The sequence below is a fragment of the Rhopalosiphum maidis genome, chromosome 3 (assembly GCF_003676215.2).
Source record: "Rhopalosiphum maidis isolate BTI-1 chromosome 3, ASM367621v3, whole genome shotgun sequence".
Lineage (NCBI taxonomy): Eukaryota > Metazoa > Arthropoda > Insecta > Hemiptera > Aphididae > Rhopalosiphum > Rhopalosiphum maidis.
In genome coordinates this window covers 56745182-56772262 of record NC_040879.1, presented here as the reverse complement: position 1 = coordinate 56772262, position 27081 = coordinate 56745182, and the positions used below count along the sequence as shown (strand labels likewise).

The 27081-nt window shown below is 24.4% G+C and overlaps 6 protein-coding genes across 16 annotated transcripts; 4 read left to right on the top strand and 2 right to left on the bottom strand.

The window, feature by feature from the left end:
- The first annotated feature begins 1053 nt into the window (after positions 1-1053).
- Positions 1054-4378, top strand: LOC113556177 (ERI1 exoribonuclease 3-like). The gene is made up of 5 exons (XM_026960975.2): positions 1054-1307; positions 2226-2372; positions 3697-3906; positions 3991-4087; positions 4156-4378. Exons 1-5 carry the CDS (start codon positions 1104-1106, stop codon positions 4242-4244), a joined length of 747 nt encoding a protein of 248 aa, XP_026816776.1. The 5' UTR covers positions 1054-1103; the 3' UTR covers positions 4245-4378.
- Positions 4257-7851, top strand: LOC113556175 (hydroxymethylglutaryl-CoA synthase 1-like). Of its 3 annotated transcripts, none has more exons than XM_026960972.1 (9): positions 4257-4394; positions 5043-5286; positions 5354-5551; positions 5985-6110; positions 6170-6358; positions 6506-6656; positions 7110-7271; positions 7381-7601; positions 7709-7851. In XM_026960972.1, exons 2-9 carry the CDS (start codon positions 5055-5057, stop codon positions 7810-7812), a joined length of 1383 nt encoding a protein of 460 aa, XP_026816773.1. In that variant the 5' UTR covers positions 4257-4394; positions 5043-5054; the 3' UTR covers positions 7813-7851. The 3 variants fall into 3 exon arrangements, with proteins under 3 accessions (XP_026816773.1, XP_026816774.1, XP_026816772.1); XM_026960973.1 differs by having other exon boundaries at positions 4276-4394; positions 5048-5286; XM_026960971.1 differs by lacking the exon at positions 4257-4394 and having other exon boundaries at positions 4825-5286.
- Positions 7804-11092, bottom strand: LOC113556178. Of its 5 annotated transcripts, none has more exons than XM_026960980.2 (6): positions 10973-11088; positions 10556-10682; positions 10301-10469; positions 9882-10222; positions 8513-8581; positions 7804-7973 (listed from the first exon to the last, which is right to left on the bottom strand). In XM_026960980.2, exons 2-6 carry the CDS (start codon positions 10622-10624, stop codon positions 7890-7892), a joined length of 732 nt encoding a protein of 243 aa, XP_026816781.1. In that variant the 5' UTR covers positions 10625-10682; positions 10973-11088; the 3' UTR covers positions 7804-7889. The 5 variants fall into 5 exon arrangements, with proteins under 5 accessions (XP_026816781.1, XP_028044419.1, XP_026816778.1 ...); XM_026960977.2 differs by having other exon boundaries at positions 7805-7973; positions 10556-10716; positions 10973-11092; XM_026960978.2 differs by having other exon boundaries at positions 7805-7973; positions 10556-10716; positions 11071-11088.
- Positions 11093-11405: 313 nt separating this feature from the next.
- Positions 11406-14107, top strand: LOC113557416 (CWF19-like protein 1). Of its 2 annotated transcripts, none has more exons than XM_026962919.2 (12): positions 11406-11528; positions 11596-11654; positions 11719-11888; positions 11948-12049; positions 12174-12391; positions 12462-12592; positions 12652-12944; positions 13034-13119; positions 13194-13309; positions 13386-13530; positions 13599-13780; positions 13849-14107. In XM_026962919.2, the coding sequence occupies exons 2-12, from the start codon at positions 11626-11628 to the stop codon at positions 13988-13990; spliced, it is 1614 nt and encodes a 537-aa protein (XP_026818720.1). In that variant the 5' UTR covers positions 11406-11528; positions 11596-11625; the 3' UTR covers positions 13991-14107. The 2 variants fall into 2 exon arrangements, with proteins under 2 accessions (XP_026818720.1, XP_026818721.1); XM_026962920.2 differs by having other exon boundaries at positions 11408-11528; positions 11724-11888.
- A 2004-nt stretch (positions 14108-16111) lies between these two features.
- On the bottom strand, positions 16112-18229 carry LOC113557334 (alpha-ketoglutarate-dependent dioxygenase alkB homolog 7, mitochondrial). The gene is made up of 4 exons (XM_026962796.1): positions 17447-18229; positions 17199-17381; positions 16934-17049; positions 16112-16376 (listed from the first exon to the last, which is right to left on the bottom strand). The coding sequence occupies exons 1-4, from the start codon at positions 17771-17773 to the stop codon at positions 16238-16240; spliced, it is 765 nt and encodes a 254-aa protein (XP_026818597.1). The 5' UTR covers positions 17774-18229; the 3' UTR covers positions 16112-16237.
- A 4891-nt stretch (positions 18230-23120) lies between these two features.
- Positions 23121-26755, top strand: LOC113556829 (3'(2'),5'-bisphosphate nucleotidase 1). 4 transcript variants are annotated; one of them, XM_026961999.1, is made up of 6 exons: positions 23121-23319; positions 24588-24715; positions 24795-25013; positions 25628-25676; positions 25752-26020; positions 26099-26755. In XM_026961999.1, the coding sequence occupies exons 2-6, from the start codon at positions 24596-24598 to the stop codon at positions 26366-26368; spliced, it is 927 nt and encodes a 308-aa protein (XP_026817800.1). In that variant the 5' UTR covers positions 23121-23319; positions 24588-24595; the 3' UTR covers positions 26369-26755. The 4 variants fall into 4 exon arrangements, with proteins under 4 accessions (XP_026817800.1, XP_026817798.1, XP_026817797.1 ...); XM_026961997.1 differs by having other exon boundaries at positions 23123-23460; XM_026961996.1 differs by having other exon boundaries at positions 23128-23509.
- Positions 26756-27081: the final 326 nt, after the last annotated feature.

Genomic DNA, 27081 nt, shown 5'->3' with positions numbered 1-27081 from the left:
TTTAAGAGGTCCCATACTCAGCATAAATGATAATATAGTAGGTTCCAAATACCAAATACGAATTCGTAATTAATTTCATTCCTACTCTAAATTTATTATTTTTTTTTTTTTGACAAGAATAACAATATTATTTTAGGATTATGTAATTTTTTAATTTTTATGTAAATACCAAAATCTCTTTTTTAATTACCTATAATAATTGTTATTATTTTTTTAATAAATTTAATAGCTGAGTACGGTTAATTTTGTAAATTGTTAAAAATATTTTAAAATGATTTTTTACTTTTTTATGATCATAACATATATAACTATTATGTACTACAACTGACTCTATTATAACACTAAGAAAGTATATCTACCTATACTAATTAAAATTATATATTGGCAATTCTTAATAAAAGTAATAAATATGTTTAGTCTATTTCTATTTTTATAGTAACACAATATATTGTTATGAAATTATATTATAATATGCATAATTCAAAATATATACACAGTTGTAATTTCTAACAATATACTAAAATTATAATAATTATACAAACGCAATTACCCAAATATAAAACACAATTCTATTAAAAACTTAAAATCTCAACTTCAATAAAAATGTTCAATCATTGATATTTTCAAAAATTAATAAATACTCAGATAAATAAATGTATAAAAATGAGAATCAATTTATATTCGATAGTTAAAAACTTGTGCAACAATCATTTACAAAACATTATTAACATTATAGTTAATTCATGAAGTATAAATATTGTTTTAAAAATACTGATACCTACATAAACATAATAAATAAGTAATAGTATAAACACATACACAACAATAATTATTATGTAACTATTTTGAATTTGGAATTGGAATTATGAGTAGTATATCTTAAAAAATAATGTTTCTAGCTTATGTTTATTTTTATTATAACTAAGGAATACAATAAATTTCTTTTATTCTGTGACAATATTGTGATTACCACCACCTTATCAGAAAGTGATAAGTGGCACATTTTCGGGATCTATCCCTATCAGTTTGTTTTGTCGACAAACATCAATTTAAATTGATCTTTTATTTATTTTTTTTTTATATCGTTTGAAAATTTTCAAAGTATGATGAATTTTAATAGTTTATTTCGATCACAAATATTTCAAAAGTACAAACTAGTTTTCAATAAAACAATGTTTATACGATCAACAGATAAACCAAATACAGAATCAGTAATAAGACCTAACAAGTCCCAGCCATATACCAAATTTTTTGTCTTAGATTTTGAAGCTACTTGTGACAATGGGGCTCATTTACTAAAACCTCAGGTTGTTTTTATTTTAAGCTTGATTGTTAAATTATATTAGACTTATTGTTAAAAACTTTTCAAAAAGAAAAAATAGAAATAGTTACTTATGATTATAACTGGATTTTCCTCAATATCTGATACACAGTTTAAACTATCTTACGAATGAAATAAAGTAGGTAAATTAAAAAACAGTATATACAAATTTACCAATTTATTTTTAGAAATAAGTGAGATATTTAAAAGTAATATATTTTTATCAATTGTCTCAATTCTTTTTTTTATTGGAGACTTGTTAAGATTTAGGACTATTTAAAATATATTACTTTATATATAAATATATAATTGTAACTATTAGTACTAATAGTAAAAGAGTGATGTTTTTTAACAGTATTGTAATGATAACAATATAATATTTATATTAGGTAATGATCTGCTTAGTATTTAATATATTTATCAATATTACACTTATGGTTGAAGTCCTTATAAATTTTACTGGCTAACATTGAACTTTTAAATATCTTAATACTTCTTAGGAGCTATCTTTAAATTTAAAAGTTATGACAAATCATTAGATTTGAATAATAATTTTGAGCAGATATTTTTTTGCTAAAATATAATAGTTTTATTAGAATAAATACATATATTTTCTCGTCAGTTTATATCAGTTTTTTAAACTTAGTTAAATCCTCTAATGGTATAATTTCCAACATATGAAATTGTTTTGAAGCTTTTACTGTATAAATATATTAAAGAAAACTAGGTACTCATATCACATTAATTATGTATTAAAAATAGTTTATTACTAATTCATCATATTCAGAATTATAAAATAATAATTTACATTTATTAGAACAATTAAATTTTATCAATAAATACCAATAACATTTTTTTTTTATATTGTTTATCTAATATATTTTTTTTAATACATTTGTTTTAGGAAATAATTGAATTTCCGTGTATATTGGTAGAACTTAATACAGTCAAAGGAAGTTTTGATGTAGTATCATGTTTTCATTCATATGTTAAACCTATAATTCATACACAGTTGACAGACTATTGTACACAGTTGACTGGTATTACACAAGTATGGTATTTCAAAATCTATTTTTATAATTTTTTAGATTTATAATATAATTTGTTAGAATTACTATTAATACTAATTAAAAATGTATTAAATTACTTATAATAACTATCTAATTCCATGAGTATTATTACAAATATTAAAAATAATCCTATATTTATGTCAGTTTATGACATAATTATACAAAATATTTAAAATATATTTCATGAAAAATATAAAATATTTCTATTTAATGTTTATATTAATATTATGTTACATATATGTATTAATTTATTACCTTTACTACTACATAAAAATACTTGACAGAATTTGACAAAACATGGAATCCTATAAAATTTTAATTTTATTGTCTAAAAAAATATATAATAAATTACTAGTATTAAAATTAAATAATAAATATATATATATATATATTAAAATACTATATTAGCAGTTTCATTGATATTTCCATAAAGTATACAGTCATGAATAATACTATTTAGGTATATTAAATATATTTTTATTATTAATTTATGATATTCAGACTATATAGACATAATACAGAAATATAACTATAAATTAATTAATGCTGAGTTGTATAAAAGATTTGATTAATTTATCGGTTGACTAAAATTTAATGGACCAATCACATACCACTAAGTTATGTTTAACCTTTTAAGAGTGTAATAACCTGGCAAAATATGTCTAAATTGTACAATTATTTTGTCTTTACATAAAAATTAGTGACCCTATTCATTCATTGAATTTTTTTTTTATAAATAACATTTGAGTATTACTGGCAGATATGTACTAACTTAAATTTATAGTATTAATAAATTAACATATTATTATTTTTGTATTACGAATAAAAAGTTTAAAACATAAAATTATGCATTTACTTTCTATTCTAAATCAATCTGCAATTTAGAAGAAATGTATTTTTACTAATTTATTTTGTATTTACATTTACTTTAGGAAATAGAATACTTTCAGGAATATTAAACATCTTGTAAATATATTCGGACATTAGGCTTAGATTTTTTTTAATTTTTAATATTATATATTTAGAAACAGTGTAACATCTTAGGCTTTAACTTACAATCTTTAATATGTACTACAAAATATAAAGATAAAGATAAAAATATTATAATATTATAATGTTTGAAAAATAAATTTTACTTTTATGTTGATACAATGAAAAATTCATATCCACCTATTTTTATAAAAAAATTTAATTATATATGATATACATATAATTTTTTATTTAGTTTAAAAAATAGAACTTTAAATTATTAAAAAAAATAATATTACAACATAACAATTGTATTTGTTTATGAATATATTTTAGGATATGGTCAGTAATAGCCCACCATTTGATGATGTTTTCTTAAATTTTTGCAATTGGCATAATTATCATACAAATATGGAAAAAGAAAAATCTATCATTGTAACTTCAGGAAACTGGGACATTGGTAATATGTTCGTTGAACAATGTAAATTGTATCCTTCATCAATAAAAATTCCAGAATTCATGCGTACTTGGATAAATATTAAAAAGGTATTTCAAAAAAAAATATTTTAACATTTTCAACTAGTAAAGAATTAAAAAAAAAAAATGTGTTTATTGTGGTTATTTTAATAGTTATTTGCTCTGACAATGGGACAATATCCACTAGGTATAACAAATATGCTTAAGAGAACAAATTCAAAACAATTTGGTAACATTCACAGTGGAATTGGTAATATTAATTTAAAACAAATATTAATAGGGAATATAATAATAATAATTTATATTTATGGTTTATAGATGATTGTGTTAACATTATTACCATTATGAATCAATTATCACAGAGAGGATGTGTATTTCAAGCTACTAATAAAATAACTAGTGTATAAAATATATTTTGTATAATATACCATAACAAGTAAAATCAAAAAAAAAAAAATAAGATTTTTAGTTATTTTTTACCTAATTTTATTAATATTAATCAATTGTGAATGGTGAATTAAGTGCTCAACATTTAATTTTGATATATAAACCAAAAGGTGAGAAATTCCTAATTTTTAGTTTTTTAATTTTAGCATAGAGATGATATTATGTACAAGCTTAAAATATTAAATATATTACATATTAATTATTATACACAGAAGTTTTAATAACTTAAAACCTTATCCATAATTCTTATTTAAAGTAGTATTTTTTTAAAAATATTTTTAAACATTTTGATTAGTATATGATAATAATATAGTTTGTAACTTTTTATAATTTACTAATCATTATAATTAGGATTAATTTCAAACTGTAAATAAACTATCTATGTATTATAATAGTCAATAATTAGATTTTCACACACGTGTATTTAATATTTAGATAGACAATAAATACTTACGTATACAAATATAATTTTCACACAGTTTGGCTCACAATAGTTCTCATTACATAATTTATTGATTATTATTTTCATTTTTTTTTTTTTAATTACAAATTTACAATTTCTGTAAACACTATATAATTGTTGCCTTATTTTATCTGATAGTTACTTTATTAATCTAATAAAACGTTAATTTAATTGAAAATTCATATTTTTAAAGTAAAATATTGTAAGTTATTAATTTTTTTATTATGTCAATTTCATCTTCACTCATCATTATAACCAATGATTTTATATTATATAAATGTATATTTTTTTAAAGTATAGTATAATAATGGATAATGCCCAAGGTAAATGGCCAGAACACGTTGGCATACTAGCCTTAGAGATAGTAGTACCATCTACATATGTGAACCAGAATGACCTTGAGCTGCATGATGGTGTATCCAAAGGCAAGTATACAATCGGTTTGGGTCAAGAACGTATGGCATTTTGTTCAGACCGCGAAGACGTTGTCTCATTGTGTCTAACTGCAGTTAGTTTGCTGATGCACCGTACAAAAACAAGTATGTATATACATATGAATGTTTAATTATGTTTTGACTTTATATAGTAAATTTAAATACAAATTAGGTTACTCTAATATTGGACGACTTGAAGTGGGAACTGAAACACCAATAGATAAATCTAAAAGTATCAAGTCTATGTTGATGCGTTTATTTGACAACTGTAACAACAATGTCGAAGGTGTAGATTCAACCAATGCATGTTATGGGGGCACAGCTGCCCTTTTCAACTCAATAGCATGGTTAGAATCCAGTGCTTGGGATGGTATATATCTTCTACTGATTACAATCATTAAAGCTTAAGACTTTCTGCATTTGCATATTTATTAGGAAAGGTTATTTATCATAAGTTCACTTAGTTAGTTAAACAGCAGTAATTAAAAAACAAATATTACATTTTTTTTTGTAATTAATATCAAAAATTAAATGCACAATTTTAAAATGTTAAAAATTGACAATGAAAAACAAATAAAATAAATTAATTAGTTATTTAGTTTTCATTAATGTTGAATATTGTGCTGTCTATGTGATATTTATTACCTACATTAAAATTAAGCCTCATTACATGATTTCAAAAGTTTACATTTTAAAACGCCAGTGATCATTTTTAGAATTACATATTACATTATTATCCTAAATTTAGTCATAAATCATATGTAAATGTTATGTCGTAATCGATTTATGGACATTGTTTGTAGGGCGATTAGCTATTGTTGTTGCTGCAGACGTTGCGACGTACGCTCGTGGTGGAGCAAGGCCGACAGGTGGTGCAGGTGCCGTGGCAATGTTACTAGGACCTAATGCACCCTTAGTGTTAGATAGAGGTTTCAAGATAAAACTATAAACTTTTTTTTTACATTCTCTAATCTACATACAAATCTAGAACTGAGAGCTTCACACATGAATGACACATACGACTTTTACAAAGGAGATATGAGCACAAATTACCCAACAGTAGATGGAAAAGTGTCAATCCGATGTTATTTTGAGGCGCTTTACAATTGCTATTATCTATATCGAAAGAGGTTTTTGAAGAAATTCGCAGATGACAATGATGAGACCAATAATCTGGGTAATAGCATAATACAATGAGTACATTAGTAAAATTTTTACTTTCACCCACTCTGAAAGTACTAATGTCATATGTAAACTCAGATTTATTATCGTTACTTTCTGATTAAAATGTATTAAGTTCACGTATAAACGGAAAATGTTATAGGCCCTAAGAGTGTGTTGCAACACTTTGATGCCATCATATTTCATTCGCCTTATGGAAAACTCGTAAGGAAAGCGTTTACTTGGTTAACACTTCATGACATGCAGTTAGACGTTAAATGTTATGAAAATGAATCAAATCTATTGAAATATGTGTAAGCAAATTAAATGTGTAATAAAATCTGATTTTCAATTAGAAATAATTAACAAATACTTAAATATTATTATTATCTAGGTACCTATATTTTCTAATTTTATTATAAAAATGTGTTTTTAATGATAATTTAAAACAGTTTGTGAATATTCTTGATTAAGAGTATGATAACTAATATTCTTGATTCAGTAATAAAAATACAGTTATGTTTAATATAGTATTTTTTCGCTATCTTAAAAATAATTGTTTTTTTTTTTCAAGTATTTTCAAAGATATTTTTGATAACTCCTTGAATAGTTATTGTTTTGTGGAAACAAATAAATATTTTTAGATTCAGCATCTAAAAATACATTATTCCCATAATAAAAAAATATATAAATTAAATAGTAAAGATGCACAATTATGCCTTGATTTACCATTTAAATAATATATGAAATTATGAACTGCCTATTAGAAACACCGATATCAGTGTCAATATGTTATCCGATTTGAGTGTGATAAAGGACACAGAACAACTGTTTAAAAAATTCACTGCACCAACACAAAAATTGCCCAAAAATATTGGAAACATGTACACAGCATCTATATTTAGTGGATTGATTTCATACTTGCTTAGGTAATTATATAGCGTTGAGTTTTAATTGGCTTTACAATTGTTAATTTTGCCATAACATGGACTCAGATATAAGTTTTGTATTTGACGTGTTAAATTAATTGAATTACAGTAAACCTATTAGTGAAATGGCTGGGAAACGAATAGCAATGTTTTCATTTGGTTCTGGTATGTGTTCTTCATTTTATTCAATGACTATACGGCCAGGAGCAAAATTAGATACTCTTATTGATTTATTGCAACATGTTCCTGTGATGTTAGAAAATAGACATTGTACATCGACTGTTGAATTTGAAAATACACTAACAAACCGAGAGTTAGCTTACAACAAAGGTAGTATTTCTGTTATAGTTCTACAAAATTATTACTTAAAATCTGTATAATAGTTGAGTATTTTTTAACTATAATCAATAAATTAAATTATTTTGATTTGTTTATAGCACCTTTTGAACCTACTTCAAATGTTGACAATTTGTTTCCTGATTCATGGTACTTGACTCATATCGATAGTACTTTTAAACGATATTATGCACAAAAGAAATAATACACTATGTTTAAAAGTACCAGTTATTTTTAATACGGTTTTACATGATAAGATAAAAATAATGCTTAATGTTTTTGCTATTGATTTGAGAATTTATTTTTATTTTCATCAATTCTTTTGATATTGTTAATGAGTTCTTGTATTTCATTTGCAGAATATTTCTGAAAAATAATTTAAATTATAATAAAACATTTTTAAGAATGGACAATTATTAAATAAAAAGTAATAGACATTATAAAATGTATTTATTTTTATGTATTAGATACCCTAAAAAAGTAAATTGATATACTTAAAGATCATAAATTTAGTTTTAAGTGTAAAATATGAATGGTAACATAACAAAATAATAAGTTTATGCATTAAGATAAAAATATAGGTGTTGTAAAAGTTACCTAAAAAGCTTAAGAACTTGCTCTGGGAACTAAGAAAAAGAACCAAAATTTGAAATTTTTAGACATTACATATGTTTTTATATACATATTGAAATTTTCAAAATATTTAAATTAATTTTAAGCTATTTGTTCACTGAATCAATTCACATCATTCTGCTAAGTGGAACTCAAAAGTTAAGGCAATTTAAATAATAATAAATATCACTTTAAATGAAAATAGTCATTCAAAAGGATTTTATATGTAAAAAAAATTTATGATATAAGTATACTTAGAAACTTAATGATATTATATATAACAGTTAACTTACTGATTTTTTTGGTAATATTCCTGGTGTTATTTCTTTTCTTATTAAATTATCTTCAGAGATAATTTTCTTCTGAAAAATAATTTTAATGCCTAATGAAATTATACATATAAATATATTTTACAAAATTTGTCATATCTAATTATACTAAGAAAAAAAATTTAAATCTATTATCTTCTATGAGTATTATTTTTTGTTAATCTTTATAACATGATGTATGATTCTGTGCTATGATCCATACTATTTGTTGATAATAAAGAATACATAGGATCAAAGACATTAAATAAATATACAAGAACTCCACATACCAGCAGCATTGCTAGAATTGTATCGACAGGTAAACAGTTATATCTTTTTTTCAATAAACATTATCTCACTATTTCTAAAAAATCATCATCTATACTAGGATTTATTAGTAGGACATGTAAATATTTTACTAATCCCTTTATTCTTAAGGCACTATATTTTTCATTAGTTCGTTCTGTTCTAGAATATAATTCGATTATCTGATCACCCTCTGTAAATACCCATATCCAATACCTTGAAGGTATACAAAATTATTTCCTTCACTTTATATCGTACAAGTGCAATATCCTACATCAACATCATACACCATATAAACCTTTATTAGACACTTTAAATATGAATGGTCTTGCAACCAGGAGAAATATAATTAATTAAAAGTTTTTATATAAAATGGTAAACGGTATCATAAATTCTAGTGAATTACTAAATTATCTTAATTTCCAAATCCCTAAATGTCAAACTAGATCTACTAATACTTTTTATACCCAATTACATAGAACTAATTACTTAATAAAAGCTCCTATAAATAGAATGATGAGATTAGTTAATGATACACAGGTCGATTTATTTAATTTTAACTCTATTGAGTCTTTTTAAAAATTATATTATTAATTATTACATATGAATTATTTATAAAAATTATAAACCTAATTTTCGTTACTGTTATTATTTAATCTTAATTAACTATTCGTTATTTTGTATATCTAATATCTATTAATCACATTATGTTCACTCTTTCTTTCTATATGTATAAATTGTTTTTTTTTTTAATGTTTTGATTTAAAATTGTTACTGGGCTTTGCCCGTTTGAATTAATAAATAAAAAATAAAATAAATAAATATAACCCGTCTTAAATGACAAATGTACATGTACACTAATATTCAATTTAATTTTGGAATAACAGCTTAATCGCAGCCACGTTATTTACTAAATAAAATGTTCAAATATGACAAAGAATTGGCCTACCCAATAAATACCATTTACAAAATATACAATATGGAAATAAAATATGTCAACATATATCCAATAAAATACTATTTAATCAATGAATAAAAATTAATTTACCTGTTTTATAAGATCTTCAGTCTTTAAATTGTGTTTTATAATTCCTGTATCTTGATCAATAGAAATAATATTTGATAATGAATAATTTTCATTGATATTTAATAGAATATTTTCTAGTTTTAATACATGATCTTCTATCGATTTCAATTTTTCATAAATATCAATGTTACTTTTATTATCACTTTTGATATTTAAGACTGTTTCTATGTTTGATATTCTTTCATGTAAATCTGGTTTTAATCCAACAGAACTTGTATTATTTGATAAATTGTAACTGTTTAAGCTAGCTGGGTCCAAACCACCATTATTCAGTGGTCCTAAATTATTCTGCACTTTTGTCTCTGAAAAAAAAATTTCTTAAATTAAATTTATATCAAATAAAAAGAATATGCACTATACACTATAATAAAATACTATACTTTTTACAAAGCATTCAGATCCTTTCTGGCGTTTAGCTTCTATTGTATTACATGTTCTAGAAGCACTAGAATAATTTCTACTAGATATTGAGTTACAATACATTCTCGTATTTCTATCATGGTTTTCATCTCTCTTTCTTTTTAAAAAATTGTCAATTCTACTGTTGACCTACCATAAAAATATTATAATAATATTATCAAAAGACATTCTCAGATCGTACACTGTTACAATAGTTTAGTGAATGAAAAACTTACCATAGTGATAGGTTTACATATTTGAACTTCATTAGGATCTAAATATGTAATTTTTTTGCCGTTTTCCATACTTAGGCTGTACTTATAAATCCATAAACTTCACACATTTATGCACTAGGTATCTCAACTGTATATAGCACACAAACAAACATGTCCATTATCTATTGATAATTAAAAAAGTATATTCAAAGTATATTATCAAAGTTGATAATGGGTGTTTTAAATCCTACAACGAATTCGTATTTCATTATTACATTATTATATCGTAATCGACTAAAGGATAAGTCACTTGTTTATAGTCAAGTGGCAAGTTATCTATACCTATTAGAAATTGTATAAACTTAATTTTATGTATGAAATATTAATGCATAGATTACAAAGAAAATTTAGAGTGACATTAGAAAGTCGTTAACTAACTTGTAGCTATATAATCGAGTCACAATTTTTTTCAATTTTTGACAAGAATAAAGATGTTGATTGTCAATAACTATAGAACTTAAAACTATACCTATTACCTGCAGATTATCTCAAAACACAAATCACTACAACAAATTCATAATGAATTAACCAAAGACGTTGTAGTTATAGTCCATGGTTTGACCAGTGATGATAACTGATAATGCGTTGTATCACCACAATATTTTGGTTATTTATTTATACAGTAAACAAATACCACGGTAAAAAATACTGATAGATATATTTTATAGATAGTCAGACACCAGATAAAGAAAAAGAGTGTTAAGTTTACAACCGTTTAAATAAGCTTAATAAGCTAAATATGCTTTTACTAAGTTTTCTATGAAAGTATAAATTATTTATATATATATAAAAAAAATTAACAGTAGTGCTTATATAGTGCTACTATTGAATAGTAAAATTAATATTAAAATATTAGTAATAATAGTAATACATATTGTGTAGTCTGTAGTAAATTAAATTAAATTTATAGCATTCAATTGTAAATAAATTTCAGGTACCCAAAGTACATACATTAAACTCAATATTCATTGACCTATTTAAAATTAAAATATTGCTTTCAGGATATTATTGAATAAGTTATCATATCCACAATGGAAAATAAAAAAACGCAAGTCAAAATGTAAGAATTAAAAGTATACTTCTTTTTACATTACCTCATTGTTATTGAAATTATTTGTACACAGATTAGTTTGCTGTGGTATCAAAGGACATATTAAATCATTTATTGATTATGTAGAAGCATTGTATGCTAAAAAAGGCATGTTTGACTATGTTTTTTGCATTGGAGATTTTTTTGGAGATGATGAATCCTGTGAAAAAGAATGGGAAGAGTTTAAAAAGTCAGGCAAAAATAGTAAGAAACTACTATTATTTATTTGAGTGAATTTAAAGTTAATTTTTTTTTTTTTAAAGTTTCAGTTCCTATTTATACATTGGGACCAAATAAGAAACAACATGAAAAATATTTTAAAAATTTAAAAGATCAACAATTAGCACCAAATATCTATTATCTTGGTTGGTAATATTTTATTATTTATAATAAATAGTTACATTAATATGTTGAAAATTGTTTATATTATGCTTACCTATAATTTTTTTTTTTTAATTTGGAAAATATTTTATTTTATATGTTTATTAGGTAAAGATGGAATTTTTACTACTTCAGATGGCCTTAAAATAGGTTATATTAGTGGAGTACAAAACAATAGTAGCAAAGAAAACGAAATTCATACATTTAATTACGATTCTCTCTCTCAGTTCAAAGATTCGTGTATTCGAGCTGGAAGTACGTCATTGGATGTTTTATTAACTTCACCATGGCCGTTAGATATTCGCAATAAAGAGCGAATTCAAGAAGTACAAACTATTATTATAATTTGAAATATATATAACATTTTCATGAATATATTTAATCATTTTTTCATAGAACATAAATGTTAAGGAACCTACTGAAAAAGAAAGTGAATCTCAGCTTTTGTCATGGGCAGCTATTAATTTAACTCCACGTTATCACTTTGCTGGCTTACAAAAAGTGTTTTATCAGCGTAGTCCGTATAAGTATGTTATTTTTTATTCTTTGTATCAAATTAATATTAAACATATTTTTGGCTCTTTAGAAATGTCAATAGTAAAACAATAACACGATTTATTGGTTTGGGTGATTATCATGACAATAAAACCAAAAAGCAAAAATGGCTCTATGGCTTTGTTTTATCATTAGCAGAATCTACTACATCAAATACATTAAATTATACTGTTACGGAATCACCATTTGCTGATAATATATCTCAGTATACTGCTAATATGTTACCAGTTTCAAAACAATATTTTTATAATACAAGCACTAACAGCAATTATAGAAATAATGAACAAAGTAAAAAGAGAAAATTCGACGGACAACTAAAACAATGTTAGTAAGATTTATTCATGAAATTGTTAACTTGTAAATGTACATCAAAAACATAATAATTTTATATTTTGATACAATTTTTGTAACAGCTATTGATATAAGTGCAGATTCTTGTTGGTTTTGTTTGTCAAGTAAGAAAATTGCTAAGCATTTGATTGTATCTATTGGGAATCAGGTATTCAGTAATTTGTCATTTTTACTTGAGTTTTAACCATTAGCATTTGTATAATATGAACTAATTTGTTTAAGGTATACTTATCAGGAACTAAGGGACCATTGGTCAAAGAACATATACTAGTGGCTCCAATTGAACATTACAAATCTCTTGCTGAAGTACCACCAGAAACAGAAAATGAAATAAATTTGTAATTATCTAATTTTTTTTTCCTTTCTATAATTAGGGCATGATGTTTACTAATTAAAATAAAATTTTTATTACAGGATAAAAAGTTCCTTAAATCAATATTTTGAAAGCACAGATCGTGTAGCAGTTTACTTTGAACGTAATATTTTATCGGCTCATTTTCAATTACAAGTGGTTCCAGTACCTATCAGAATGGCAGATCGTCTTGAGAACATGTTCAAAGTAACCAAAAATATTTATTATATGTTTATAACTTATACTTATAATATATTAACTCTCAATTTTTGTAGGCAAAATTTAAAGAATATGATCTCAGTTTAGTAGATATTCCACCAGCTGCATCGCTACGTCAAATAGCTGGGAACAGTGAAGGACATTACTTTTGTACAGAGTTGCCTAATGGTAAACGTTTGTTTCATAGTGCATCCAAAAAAAGTGGCCATCAACAAAAATTTCCAATTCATATTGCAAGGTATGTTATAAATTGTTAGTTAAAATGTTTTCATGGAATTAATTAAGTGAACTATTTAATTGTTATAGAGAAGTGCTGGCATCTCCAAGACTATTAAATGTTGAAAGTCGTATTGACTGGAGAAAATGTGAGCAATCTTTAGATGAAGAAGAGGATGATGTCAAAATGTTTCGCAATGCTTTTGAGCCTTTTAATCCAATAAAAGATTAATTAATGACTGATTTTAATTATGATTATTATCCATTATACTTGTTACAATATATATTGGGTAAAAAAAAAGTATTTGGTTCAGTTCAAATAATGAAATGTTTAAAAATTAAATCACAATTTTTTAGAAATTACAATACAAAAGTATTAGATACAAAAAAAGTTAATTTTTTATAGTTTTTAATCAATGTAATATTACAAACTTTTATACTTTAAATTATCAATAAGTTATTTAAATTTTTATGCATACAATCTGTAAATCTAATACTTAAAATAAGTGTAATCATATTATGTAATATATCCTAGCAAACATAAAAAAAAATCATCTTATAACGATTCTTAACGATACGTTGGAGGGAGATTTAAATAGTTTAATAGTGGGAGCAAGTTACATTTTAGCCATTTATTCACTAGTTTATATTTTTAAATCACCATGAATGGTAGATTTTAAATGTATTTAGATCATTTTTGATCATATAAAAGGCAATACTGAAAATAAGAAAAATAATTTGAGATTTAGTAGCGCCTCATGTTATACCATATATTCAGATTAATATTTTTAGCAAAACATAATTTCGTTCTTAAACTAAGTGTAGAATGATTATCAGTTAAGGAAAAAGAGGTTTATGTTTAGGATTGGTTTATTTTTCATATGATTCATAATTCTATTCTGACTAGATAACATTTATAATTTTTTTTATAATGTAATATATTATAAAGAAATAACTATAGTAATAGTTTAAATTTTTTAAATAATATAATTATCGCAAGTGTGTTTATTTTTTAATTGCAGTACTGTCCTTGAATCAATACATGATAGATATAATTCTCTGAGTAATTCAAGGTTGGGGGACATATGAAAAAAACGTTTCAAACGAAAATAAAATAATCAAGTGTTTGAAATATTGAAAAAAAAAATTTAATTACAATAAGAATTATGAAAATGTAAATATGTATCTATTAAATTACTGATGATATAATATTATAAATATAATACACTAATACAGTATTTAATATGATTATCGAATCCCTTGGCTATGAGCTATGTCAATTATTATGCAGTTAGGAAATATGTATATGTAATGATAATTCAATAGAGTTCTGAAAAAATGAACTAAACTTAAAATATTTAATTATATAATACTAGCTGTCCCCGTATACTTTGTCGCCTGTACAAAATGCACCCGTGTTAAGTTTGGTTGTCTATAATGTTAATAATACTAACATTTAGCGTAAGGATAAAAACTATTTTTGGTTTTCTGATTTGGTGTATAGATCTCTGATATATTAATTTAACATAACTGTCCTGCCTAGAGTTACATTTTTCAATCCATTAACTGATTATGTATCATTTGTTAAAAATAATCGCACAGCCCTAAACATAATAAAAAGGTCATTAACGGAGATAAAAATTATCATATCTTATGACAATGATAAAACTACACAAATTGATCATAATTTCATCAAAATTGGTTGAGTAGTTTCGGAATGCATCGAGAACATAATACTCGTCGAACACTAAATTTTTAAATATTTAAGTTAGGTATTTTTGTATTAGTAGATATCTATTTTTATTGAATATTACTTAGATTTAATGTGACAATCAATGTAATTGGAATTATAAATAACAATATAAATATATCACTTTCATTTATGAATTATCAATATTATATTATCACTTATTATAGGTATATAATTTACACGTTAAATATTAAATAAATATTTGTGGAGAACCACTTTTTACACTTAAAGACTAGAGGTATGAAAAATAGTTTAAATCACTCTCTCAGACTTACAAAATTTACATTCAACATTTCATGAAAATCAGTCAAGTTGTTTCAGAGAAGTTTGGTGATATACATTTTCCATTGTTACACGAGATTTTTATATATTAGAAGATATAATGAATACTTTGAATTCTTAATCATGGTAAAACAACATCTTTGATATGATATGGTTGAATGGAACATACTTCAATTTTTCATGAATTGACCGCTTGATTTACCCTATATTTGTCTTACGAGTACCTATTTTTATTTCAAATAACCACAAGATTTTTAATTTTCAAATACCAACATTTTATATTTACTTTGAAATATCAAGGATGGAAGGGTCGACTATAAATTATTTTGTAAATGATTTTTTTTTAACAGAGTACACATTTTATATTGTACAAAACAATAGATGTCCTATTAAACATAGTAACATAACACAAGTAAATAATGTTTATTTAATAATATGATTATTGAATTATTTCATTGCCTCAACTGGTGGCTCATTTCTCATTACAATTGATACTCTTCGTTTCCGTACAATCTGTTTATCATTAAACACAGTAGGTGCACCATCACTTAATATTTCATGTGTATATTGGTATCGAACTGTATCCCTGTTTAAAGTTCAATAACAAATAACAATTTATAATAATTATAAAGAATAAGTTATTCATTTTAAAGGATATAATGAATTTCTTTGATTGGTTTTTATTTTTTTAGATTGAACTTTATTGTAGAGTAATATTAGTTAAAAAACGTTTTTTTTTAGTTTTGCAATATAATTATTTATAATAAACAAAAAATTAAACAGTTCATAACTTAGTTAAATATAACTAAAAAAAATTTAAATTTATAAACAATAATACATTTTTAAATGTAATGTTAAGACTAAAATTAAGTTATATCAGTATCAGATTATAAATTTAATATTTTTACCTAATTTATAAACATACATACACATAAGGCAAATTATACTTGAAAAAAATATACCTATCAACAGAATACGCAATTTTATTTTGTCATACATCTGGTTTTCTTTCTCAAAGTCTACTTAATGAGCATTGAGTAATATATATCCTTTCCACTATTGTTTAAATACATTTATATCCATACAAAAAGTTTGATTTAAAAAATTATTATATCAAAATTTAAAATATTATGTAAAACTTACTTCATAATATATAATGAACGACGAGGTAACAGAGCATAAACTACATAGTTTTCATCAGCTAAACGCATGACAGAATCGGACAGTAAGCTCAAGCCAGCAATTATATTTCCACAGAACTAGTATATAAAAAATAAATAATATATTATGTTCAACATCTATTTTTGATTAACTAAAAAAAGTTTATTTTTGATATGTATCCATAAAAAAAAAAAAAAATAATAATTTGTTTATTTAGTGGATCAAATGACAAACATTTAATACTAACTCGTATACTATCTATATGAGGTTTTACATAACCATTGTCACATAAATCAAGTACATGAACTCTCTGCATTTGTTCTGTAATTGATTCATTAGCAAATACTCTGTTTTTGAGCCTTTGCATCACGTTTGTATTGTTTTGATCTTTCCATGTCATAATTTCTGTTTCCCTGTATCCATGTATGGCCTAGGTAAATAACCATTTGTTAACCTACCGTTAATTCAAGTATATTAGAAATAAAATATACTTACATCATCCCAATGATCATGCTGATAACGTAAACGTTTTAATGACTTTTCTACTTCATCAATCAGTCGTGATTCTTCATCTACAGACACAATGTCTGGTATAATGGTAAATGAAGAATCAAATTGTTGTTGTTTAGTATCAACTACATCTTTAATCTTTATTTCATTTGGAAATTTATATCTTACATATTCACTCTTATCAACAGAATTTAAAATATGTTCGATTGATGAAAATGATGTGCTAAACAATTTACTCAAATGTAATAAACGAGGTACAGAGAAAAGTTGGTTTAAAATAAACTTTTTACAAGCCAAATTCATAATAAACATTTTATTAAAAACAATTCATTATCCAACCACATAAATTTTTGAATTGCCGTACAACATTTTTAATTTTGCAATCCATAAATTACCAGCTGAGATGGATAACTGAGATTATCAAAGATCATAGGCTTAACTAACTTTAGTATCGTCAACTGTCCGTGACCCGTGTACAACAATTACTTATGTTTTTTTTTTTATCTCTCGAGGATTACGAAAAAACGAAATGATAAACTAACAGTTTGATAAATCATAGATTAACACCATAATACACATTATACCGTATTTATAACACAAATTCATTGTTTAATCGAGCATGGAGCCATATTATACAATTAATAGCGGTGTTAGTAATTAGTGTTAATTAATAATTACAATTTACGGTAAGTTGAGTCTTAAAAGTTTAGGCAGTTTAGTCCGTTTATCATAAATTTCTCTGAGATGGTTTGATAAGGTGTAAATATTTGGCATATCAGTTGATTGAAAATGTTACATGATAATCGTCCTCCACTAGATCACGTAGAATACTCGATGTTCTGATGAAAGATCAAGTACTTTTAAATTTTTGTATAGAATTTCAACAAAATATTACAGTTTTTACTATGAATTGTTAATTATTCTTAGGTAATAGATTTATATTATTGCTTAAAATACTTAATTACAAAATACAAAGGTTACTTTTATTCTTTATATTAAGAATTTTTTTTTTAAGTTTTTAGACTTCAAAAATTTTAAAGTAACTTGAAAGACATTGTTGTCAGTGACGTAGACATGATTTCTGAAAGAGGGGGGATCGAAAAAAAAAGCTAAATGGGAGGGAAAAATTGAAAAATCCCCCGCCCTCCCAAAACTTTTTACTTTGGTAGTAAAATATAAGAACAATGAAATTTGAATGGATATAATTTGAATTGATTCAAAATTCACATTAAACACAATATGGTAGATTATTCACTCCAATACTCCATAAAGTCAAAATTTCTGTATTATAAAATGCTACATCATTAAATGTATAAATAAAATAAATAATAATTAAATTAACAAATCTAGTTTTCTATTTTTTTTTTTTTTTTTGCTAGTTAGTCTAAAACTTCTGCTGTAATTAAATATTTCTATAAACTGGCATGAGTGTTAGGCCACTTAGCCGTTCCTGTAACAAATACATTTTCACACATTTTCAACAATCTCGTGAGTGTCTTTTTTTAGATTTCAGGTAAATAAATGGTAGGTACGTAGTACATACTAGAGTGTACTAGTATACGCGATGAACTAAAACTATAGCTATAATGATCTCATTAGTTATTTCTCATAATGTAATAACAACGATAATATCTGATAACATTTTAAACACAGGCTCACAGTGGAAGCATAACCCTGTTAGTCGAGCATACATACATATTATTATATATAAAGTATTGTCTTTATAAATAATAAGATATGCTATAATAAAGTATAAACATAGTCGTTATTGAACATTTCGACTAAATAAACATTACTTTGCTACAAATAAAATAAAATAAAATTATAATGGTATTTAGTATTGAGAAAATGTTCATAATTCAATAGTTCAATAGATTATAATATCACAAAATATTGCATTTTAGTGCATACTGCATAATGTAAGCAAAAACAAAAAAATAATAAAAATCCAATGGGGGGATTTGACCCCCCACGCCCCCTTGTATACGCCCCTTGGTTTCAAATGTTTTAAATGTTTCAATTTGCCTCTATATTGTATACATAATACATTTCATAAAATATAAATTTTAATCCAATTTTGAGCACACGTGTCGTATGCTATCTACGAACAAATTTTTGGTGTCGTATGATATCTACAAGTAATTATGTTATCTACCGCGTATTTTAAAATATTTAACAATAAGTTTGTGTTTATTTATTTAGAAAAAAAATATTAACTCATGAGTAGGTAAGTTTATTTGGTATCTAATATCTATACCTATTCAATAGTGTTTTATAATATACTCATAATATCCAGTATAATATTTTATCAATTACATTTTCATAAACTACATTTTTTATTTATCTTTACTAAATTACATAGAAATAAATTATTTAATGATTGAATATAGAAGCATCAAGTAGAATATTCATAACATTATGATCCATTTTTGTATCAATCATATAAATTTTCAAGACTGAAGAAAAAGTCCTATTATTAAAGTGTAAGTGCTCTTTTCTTAAAGCTTAAACACATATAAATGTATAATTTTCAGCAACACCTACCAATAAGTCCCGCGCACGCCTATGACTATGATCAAAAAAATTTAAGCAATATAGGACTTTTAAGTGAAATTTTGTCAGAATTAAATATTTAAACAAGGCATACATAACGATTTTACTTATTTTGTTATAATTTAAAAATATTATTCGTAGGTACTGACTACTTTTAACTTATAGAGGTACATATTATTATTATTATTGGTAATAGCAGTGGCGTACATAGAAATTAATTTAAGGGGGGTTAAAAAAAATTTCCATTCTTAAATTCCAATTAATTATACAACCAAAATTAATACCCGTACCAACCATACATTTCAGGTAGGTTTGAACCCCTAACTTCCGCTTATATACGCCACTGGGTAATAGAATAGAGTCTATTATATTATATTTATTATTAAATCTTATACATATTGTCATATTGAGACATATAATATTAATATATTATGAAATTATAAGCACACAATTATATTTTCAAATGTAATATTTTGCGAAAAAATTACCTATTTCCCCGATTTTTACTTATTAGTTATTTTTATCTAGATAAAAATTAAAATTATTGTTTTTTTTAATTAAGGTGTCTATGAAAACTTATCATATTATAATTATTATAGGCATCTTCTATATAAATATTATAGTGCTTTAATTTATGACAGATCAAAGAAAGCTTCTTACAAAAAATAGGTGCAAAATGCATTATCTGCGATAATACACCTTTTTAAATGACGCTCTTTATTTTGTGGGCTATATTCACTAAATACAAAAATTAAAAAAAAACTTTTTTACCTTTGATTCAAAAAACGTTTAAGCTTTAGCGTGATTTAAGCGATTAATTTTCAGAAGGAAGGTCACTTATTTCGTTGTTCACAGTTTTTATCATTCACATTAGGTGCCTACTCAATTTTAGCTTGAATTCGGTTGCAAAAATAATACGGTTTGACTCTGATATAATGATATTGGAAAAGTACGCGTAAGAAACGTAAAAACGCGTTTAAAACGTTTAAAACGCGAATCAGGATGTAATATGTAACAGGAACGTATGCAGCTATCGTTATGGCTTGAATGAGTTGCAACCACTGGCATCGACACCGTCGCCGATTCTAAACTAAAAACGAGTGGAGTCTGTATAACCCTGGTACCTACAGACGACTCCGTTTCGTCACTGCGGAAATATTCATGACCAAAAAATGAATAGAATTAACAGAATGTTGAATTTTTATTCAATTAGTCTTTATTTATTTTATGTTCAATTTTGAAATATTTTATATATGTTATACAATAATTGATTGTAATATTTTATTGTATGTATTACTTTTTTTTAGGTTTTAAGCGAAGCCATAAATGTATATTGATTAATGATTTTATAGGTACAATGTATACATATTTTGTGTTATTATTATTATGATCATTTTTGTTTGTGTGTGACGTACACAGCCTTCAGTACACTAAGTAGGTGATTGATAAAAGTATAAAATACTTCGATTTTCAACTTAGAGGACTGTTTTAGATAAAAAATTATATCTAGTTTGTATTTTTAGAGAGATACAAATTTAAAATCCTCAGTATTTTTTACTTTTTTTTGCACTATAGCAGTATAGCTAAATATATATTAAAACACATCATAAAATATTTTTGGTAATATGAGCATATTGCTTACACTTCTTACAGTCTAACAGACCGTTTTAGATTAAAATCGTTTTTCGTACCTATACAATGATATATTATTGAATTCAAATTTATGAATTATGGGTCACATTCGGTACTGCGAAGCGGTATACACTGCACTACCTTATTTCTCAATAGAGTATAGATATATCAATATCATAAACCTAAAAATTAATTTAAAAAATTAATAATTGGTCCCATATATATACCCACGCACTGTTAATATAATGAGACCCACAGTTTTCAACACAAATTTCTAATTTTTTAAACAGAAAATACTTTTTTCTAATTATAAAATACTACACAAACATAAAAATAAAAATAAAGCAAACATTTATTATTTATAAAAAAAGTAGGTAATCATATAACATTTTTACTGAACAGCAAAACTTGTTCACTTTTGTATATCGTATATGTATGTCATTTTATAAATGAAAAAAATATTCTATATAATGATTTTATGAGTATTGTATTATAAGAAAAAATATTATACCTACGGGCTACTATGATATATACCTATGTGACTACAATTTTCTTTTATACTTTTTTAACATTTATATTTTATTATTTGTTTATTATTCACAAAACTGTAAATATATTTTTACAAAGAATTTTCTTCCGATGAAAATACTTCTCAATACCTATTATAATAGTATACCTATTAATTAAAAAATTATAAAACATTTACATTAATTTCATTTTTACCAAGTATTAAATTTTATTGAATCTTCTTTAGTTTTATTTCTATAAATTTCGATAAAAGTGTTTTCGAAACTTGAAAATGTATTACAAGATTCCACATAAGTTATTCTTTATAGATAAATATGTTGAAAAATGTTGAAAATACATAGGCACAACTGTACAAGTTATTTGAAGTTTAAATTTTAATAAAAATGTTTTGTCCATTTTCCGCTAGGTAGTTTTTTATGACAATAATCATAATCATAATCTTCAAAGTTCAATATCAATATTATTCAATATAGTTTTCTCTACAGCCGTAAACTGGAATTTCTAATTATTTTTTTATATTTGTATGAACAGTCCGCTTCCCACCGAGAAAAGTATCAATATCTGCCGCTTAAGTCTGACATTGAATCATTTATCTCAGAAAAATATTATGTCGAAATGTGCAATCGTTTTATGTTATTATATATATATATTACGAGTATTTAATAATTATTATGTTGAATTTCGCTGGAAGAGCCGGTGGAGGTAACGTCAATCACACAACAAACACTTCTTTTTTTACGATCGTCCGACCGTGACCGACTCTATACGCTCCAATATATCGTTAACCTTATCTACCTATATCTTAAACCTCAGTCATTGTATTATGGCTACATGTGGCTTAGCTATTAGCTACACATTTATCTAAAATCATGACTTGATCAAAGTAGTAGTAGCATTATGTAAAAAATATTATATTGAATCTACCTTGAACTATTATATTGATCTTATTATCAGATTGCGGATGTGCGTATGTGTATTTATGTGTGTGGCACTCCTCCTTCTACATACCTATCGTTATCATCAATAATTTCGACTGGTGAAATGTAAATGTGTAAACTCAAAGAGAAAGTAGTTACTTACTAGTTAATACGTGCTACGTTTTTAGCGTTTTTGAGAAAGAATACGTAGAATTTATTTCCATTCCCGTAAGCAAAATATAATGATAGACATTTCGATGCGAAGTACATCATAGTTTTAGGTCATTGTTATTATAGTAGATATTTTAATATTAATGCGAATAAAATAAAAAGTTGAACGTCGTTCTCATTTATATCAGTATTTATAAGGTAAATAGGCTTTAATAGCTTAACGAAAAATTAACTAACATATTTTCTGGTAAGTAATAGTAGCTTACCTACTTATTGGTTTAATATTAATAATATTATGTTATCTAATTTAGTTATTGTATGTGATTAAAAACTATTGTTGAAATTTAATATTCAATATATTAGATAATACAATTTAAAATGATTGGCTATATTTTTTATGTTTAAATAAAAATTATTTGTTATTGAAGAAAATACTTTTCATTTAATTTTTAATTAATATAATGATATTTTATTCCTGGAGAATGGTACTCAGATTTTGTTTATAGTCTTAATACCATTGCAATATTTAACAAGTTTTGTAAGATATTTGTTACTTTATATGTTTTGAGACAAGAAAAGATAATTAAAAAGCTACTTTTGACAAAGATGAATAATGCAAATAGTGATTTAAATATGTATACGTAAAATAGAATCCTATACATTTTTGGGTAAAGTAATCTATTCTATATGACTATATTTTAAAATGTATGTTATTATGTTTATTTAAACTATACATCTGAGCAAATATTTTATAATACTAAAAAAAAGGTAACATTGTGTTGTATATCACTATAATAAGTAATAATTATGAATAATGATCTTTATGAATTGAGCAATAAGTCAATAATGTGGTTTTGTTATGATTGTTTGGGTTTGTAAAACACTAATGTTTTTACTAAGGCTATATACTTTTGGTTTCAATGTAAATTTATAAAAAATAATAATAATTCATTATTATTTATTACAATGGTGTGGTAAAATGTACATATATGTATTAATATTATATATGTATATTATGTAGGTGAAAAATTGACAATCACTATAGAGGTCATTGTGTGGCTATTGAATTAGATACTCATTGTTAAAAATATTGAGCATTACCTTGTGTAGACAACTTACCTATATTATATTTTATATACTAATATTATTAATGGCCTTCATTATATTTAATTTTAAATAGATGGTATCAATTTTACCAATATTACTTTCAGTCTATTCTTCTCAATCATAGCAGTAATAATTCACAGTCCTCCTGAAGTTGCCATTTAATATAAAGTATTTTTAAATACTATTTTGCTTTATTCATATAATTTATATTTGTTTAGTTTATAAAATGGCTCAAGGACCAGCTTTAGTTTGTAGACTTTTGGCTTCATCAGTATCTGTTGCTCATAAAGCAGGTAAAATAATTCGTGATGTTATGCAAAAAGGAGATTTGGGAATAATTGAAAAGGTAAATAATGTTATTTCTTACTTATCGTTTATTAATTGTCTTTATGCTTTACTTGTAACTTTTATTGCTTTATGTTTAGGGTGAAAATGATTTACAAACTGAAGCTGATAGATCTGCACAACGTTGTATAGTTGCATCGTTTAAAAATCTGTATCCAAATGTGAATATTGTGGCAGAAGAAGTTGATAAAATTAGTCAGAATTTGGATGTTCCTGCAGATTGGCTAATTACTGATCTTGATCCTAAAATATTGGATTTAGAATGTCCAAAATCATTACAGGATGTTACAGAAGATCAAGTTAGTGTAGTTGATTATTTTACATCTATTAAGTAATTAAAAATAACATTATTTAAAGACTAAAAATAAATATATTTTAAACTTTGTAATTTTCTGTTAAATATCAGTACAATTTTAATATTACTATATAAATTGTATTGATTTTTAATAAATATCTATCATGGGTACTTCATTATTTGAATAACAATTTTAAGCTATTTTGTCGTATGCGCTCTACCGGTAACATTATGATTGCAGTATGACACTCAACAATTATATTTATATTCTTGTAATAAATGAAAGATCTAATTGTGGTTTTAATGACAAATAAAAATTCTTATAAATAAGTAATATATTATAAAAAATTATTTTATACTATCATTGTATATCGTCGTCTAGTCATTAATTTCATTATCATTAATAATCATAAATATTAAAATACTTGTGCCATGTTTCTTAAAAATGCGTTAAATTTGTCAATAATAAGGATATAAATTGGATGGTAAAGTGCATATAACAAAATAGCTCAATTTTATAGTTCTATACTTCTATTAACCTATTATTAATTAATTAGTTAATTGTCAATATCAATATTATTTAAACAAATTCTTATTTTTATATTTTAAATTTTTAAGGTAACAATTTGGATTGATCCATTAGATGGAACATCAGAATTTACCAAAGGTAAATCATCGTATGATTACATTTTTTTATATCTATTTAGATATGGGTTAATACATTTACTGTTCTTTTTTATAGGTTTAATAGACCATGTTACAATATTAATTGGGGTATGTGTTAATGATGAAGCTGTGGCTGGAGTAATTTATCAACCATTTTGGCAAAACCATGGTCGAGCTCTTTGGGGTCTAGTTGGTAGTGGCATTGGTGGGTTTGAGTTAAAAGAACCCCCTCAAACAAAAAAAGTATATGTAACAACAAGGAGTCACTATGATAAGGCGATAGAACAATTTATTGATGGCTTAAAACCTTGTGAAATTATACGAGTTGGTGGTGCTGGAAATAAGGTATAATGATGCAACTTACTGATTATTATAAGTTTTAATAATGAAGTATGAATTTGTTTTAAAAAAAATATAATATAGGTTCTTTATATATTGGAAGGCAAAGCACATGCTTATGTTTATCCTAGTGCTGGTTGCAAACGATGGGATACAGCAGCACCAGAGGCAGTGCTAAGAGCAGCTGGTGGTGAATTAACAGATGTACATGGAAATAAATACAGTTATAGCAAAGAGAATGAGAAAGATCCTTTAAATAAATATGGAGTATTTGCCACAGCTCCTTCTTATAACCATACTGAATTCATGAAACTAATTTGTGACATTCAATCAAAAACTGTAAAAAATGATTAGCTTTTTATTCAATAATTTCAAATTATGTGCAATGAGTATCATGTGTTTTATTTCAGTTGAGAAATTATTAATAAACAAATAGGTAATTTTTAAATTTCATGTGATTTAATCTAAAATTTAATTTAAAAACACTAAATTTAATAGCTAATAATAAAATATATTGAACAAAATACATTGTCATAAAATATCAGATAAACCTAACAAATACTTTTGATTTAGTAAATAAGTTTAATTTAATAATTCTAATTTGCACACTGATTTTCCAACACATGTACTCTTACCATAATTGTACAATGAAATAGATTGTACTATAAGATTTGCTTTATATATTATGGATAAATGTTTATATATTTTATTATATTAAATATTACATATTGTTTTTTTAAATTTATAAATTATTTATTTAGTACAAAGTACAAAATATTGGTATTTTTATTTTCTAGTAATATTATGTTTTCAATGGTTTTAAACTGATATGTTAAAACTATTTTATGAATAAATATATTATATATAGTATATGTACATTTTGCTGTAAAAAATTACAACTACTCAGAATGGCAAAATATCATGTCTTTTATAAGATTAAGTCTTATAAATTTAGAAAGTTGATATTTAAAAAATAGATAGCTCAGTTCCTGGTATTAATATTGTAATACATGTCATTTTATGATATTATATATAGTCTATTCAGTTTAAAGGTTTACAGTAACAGT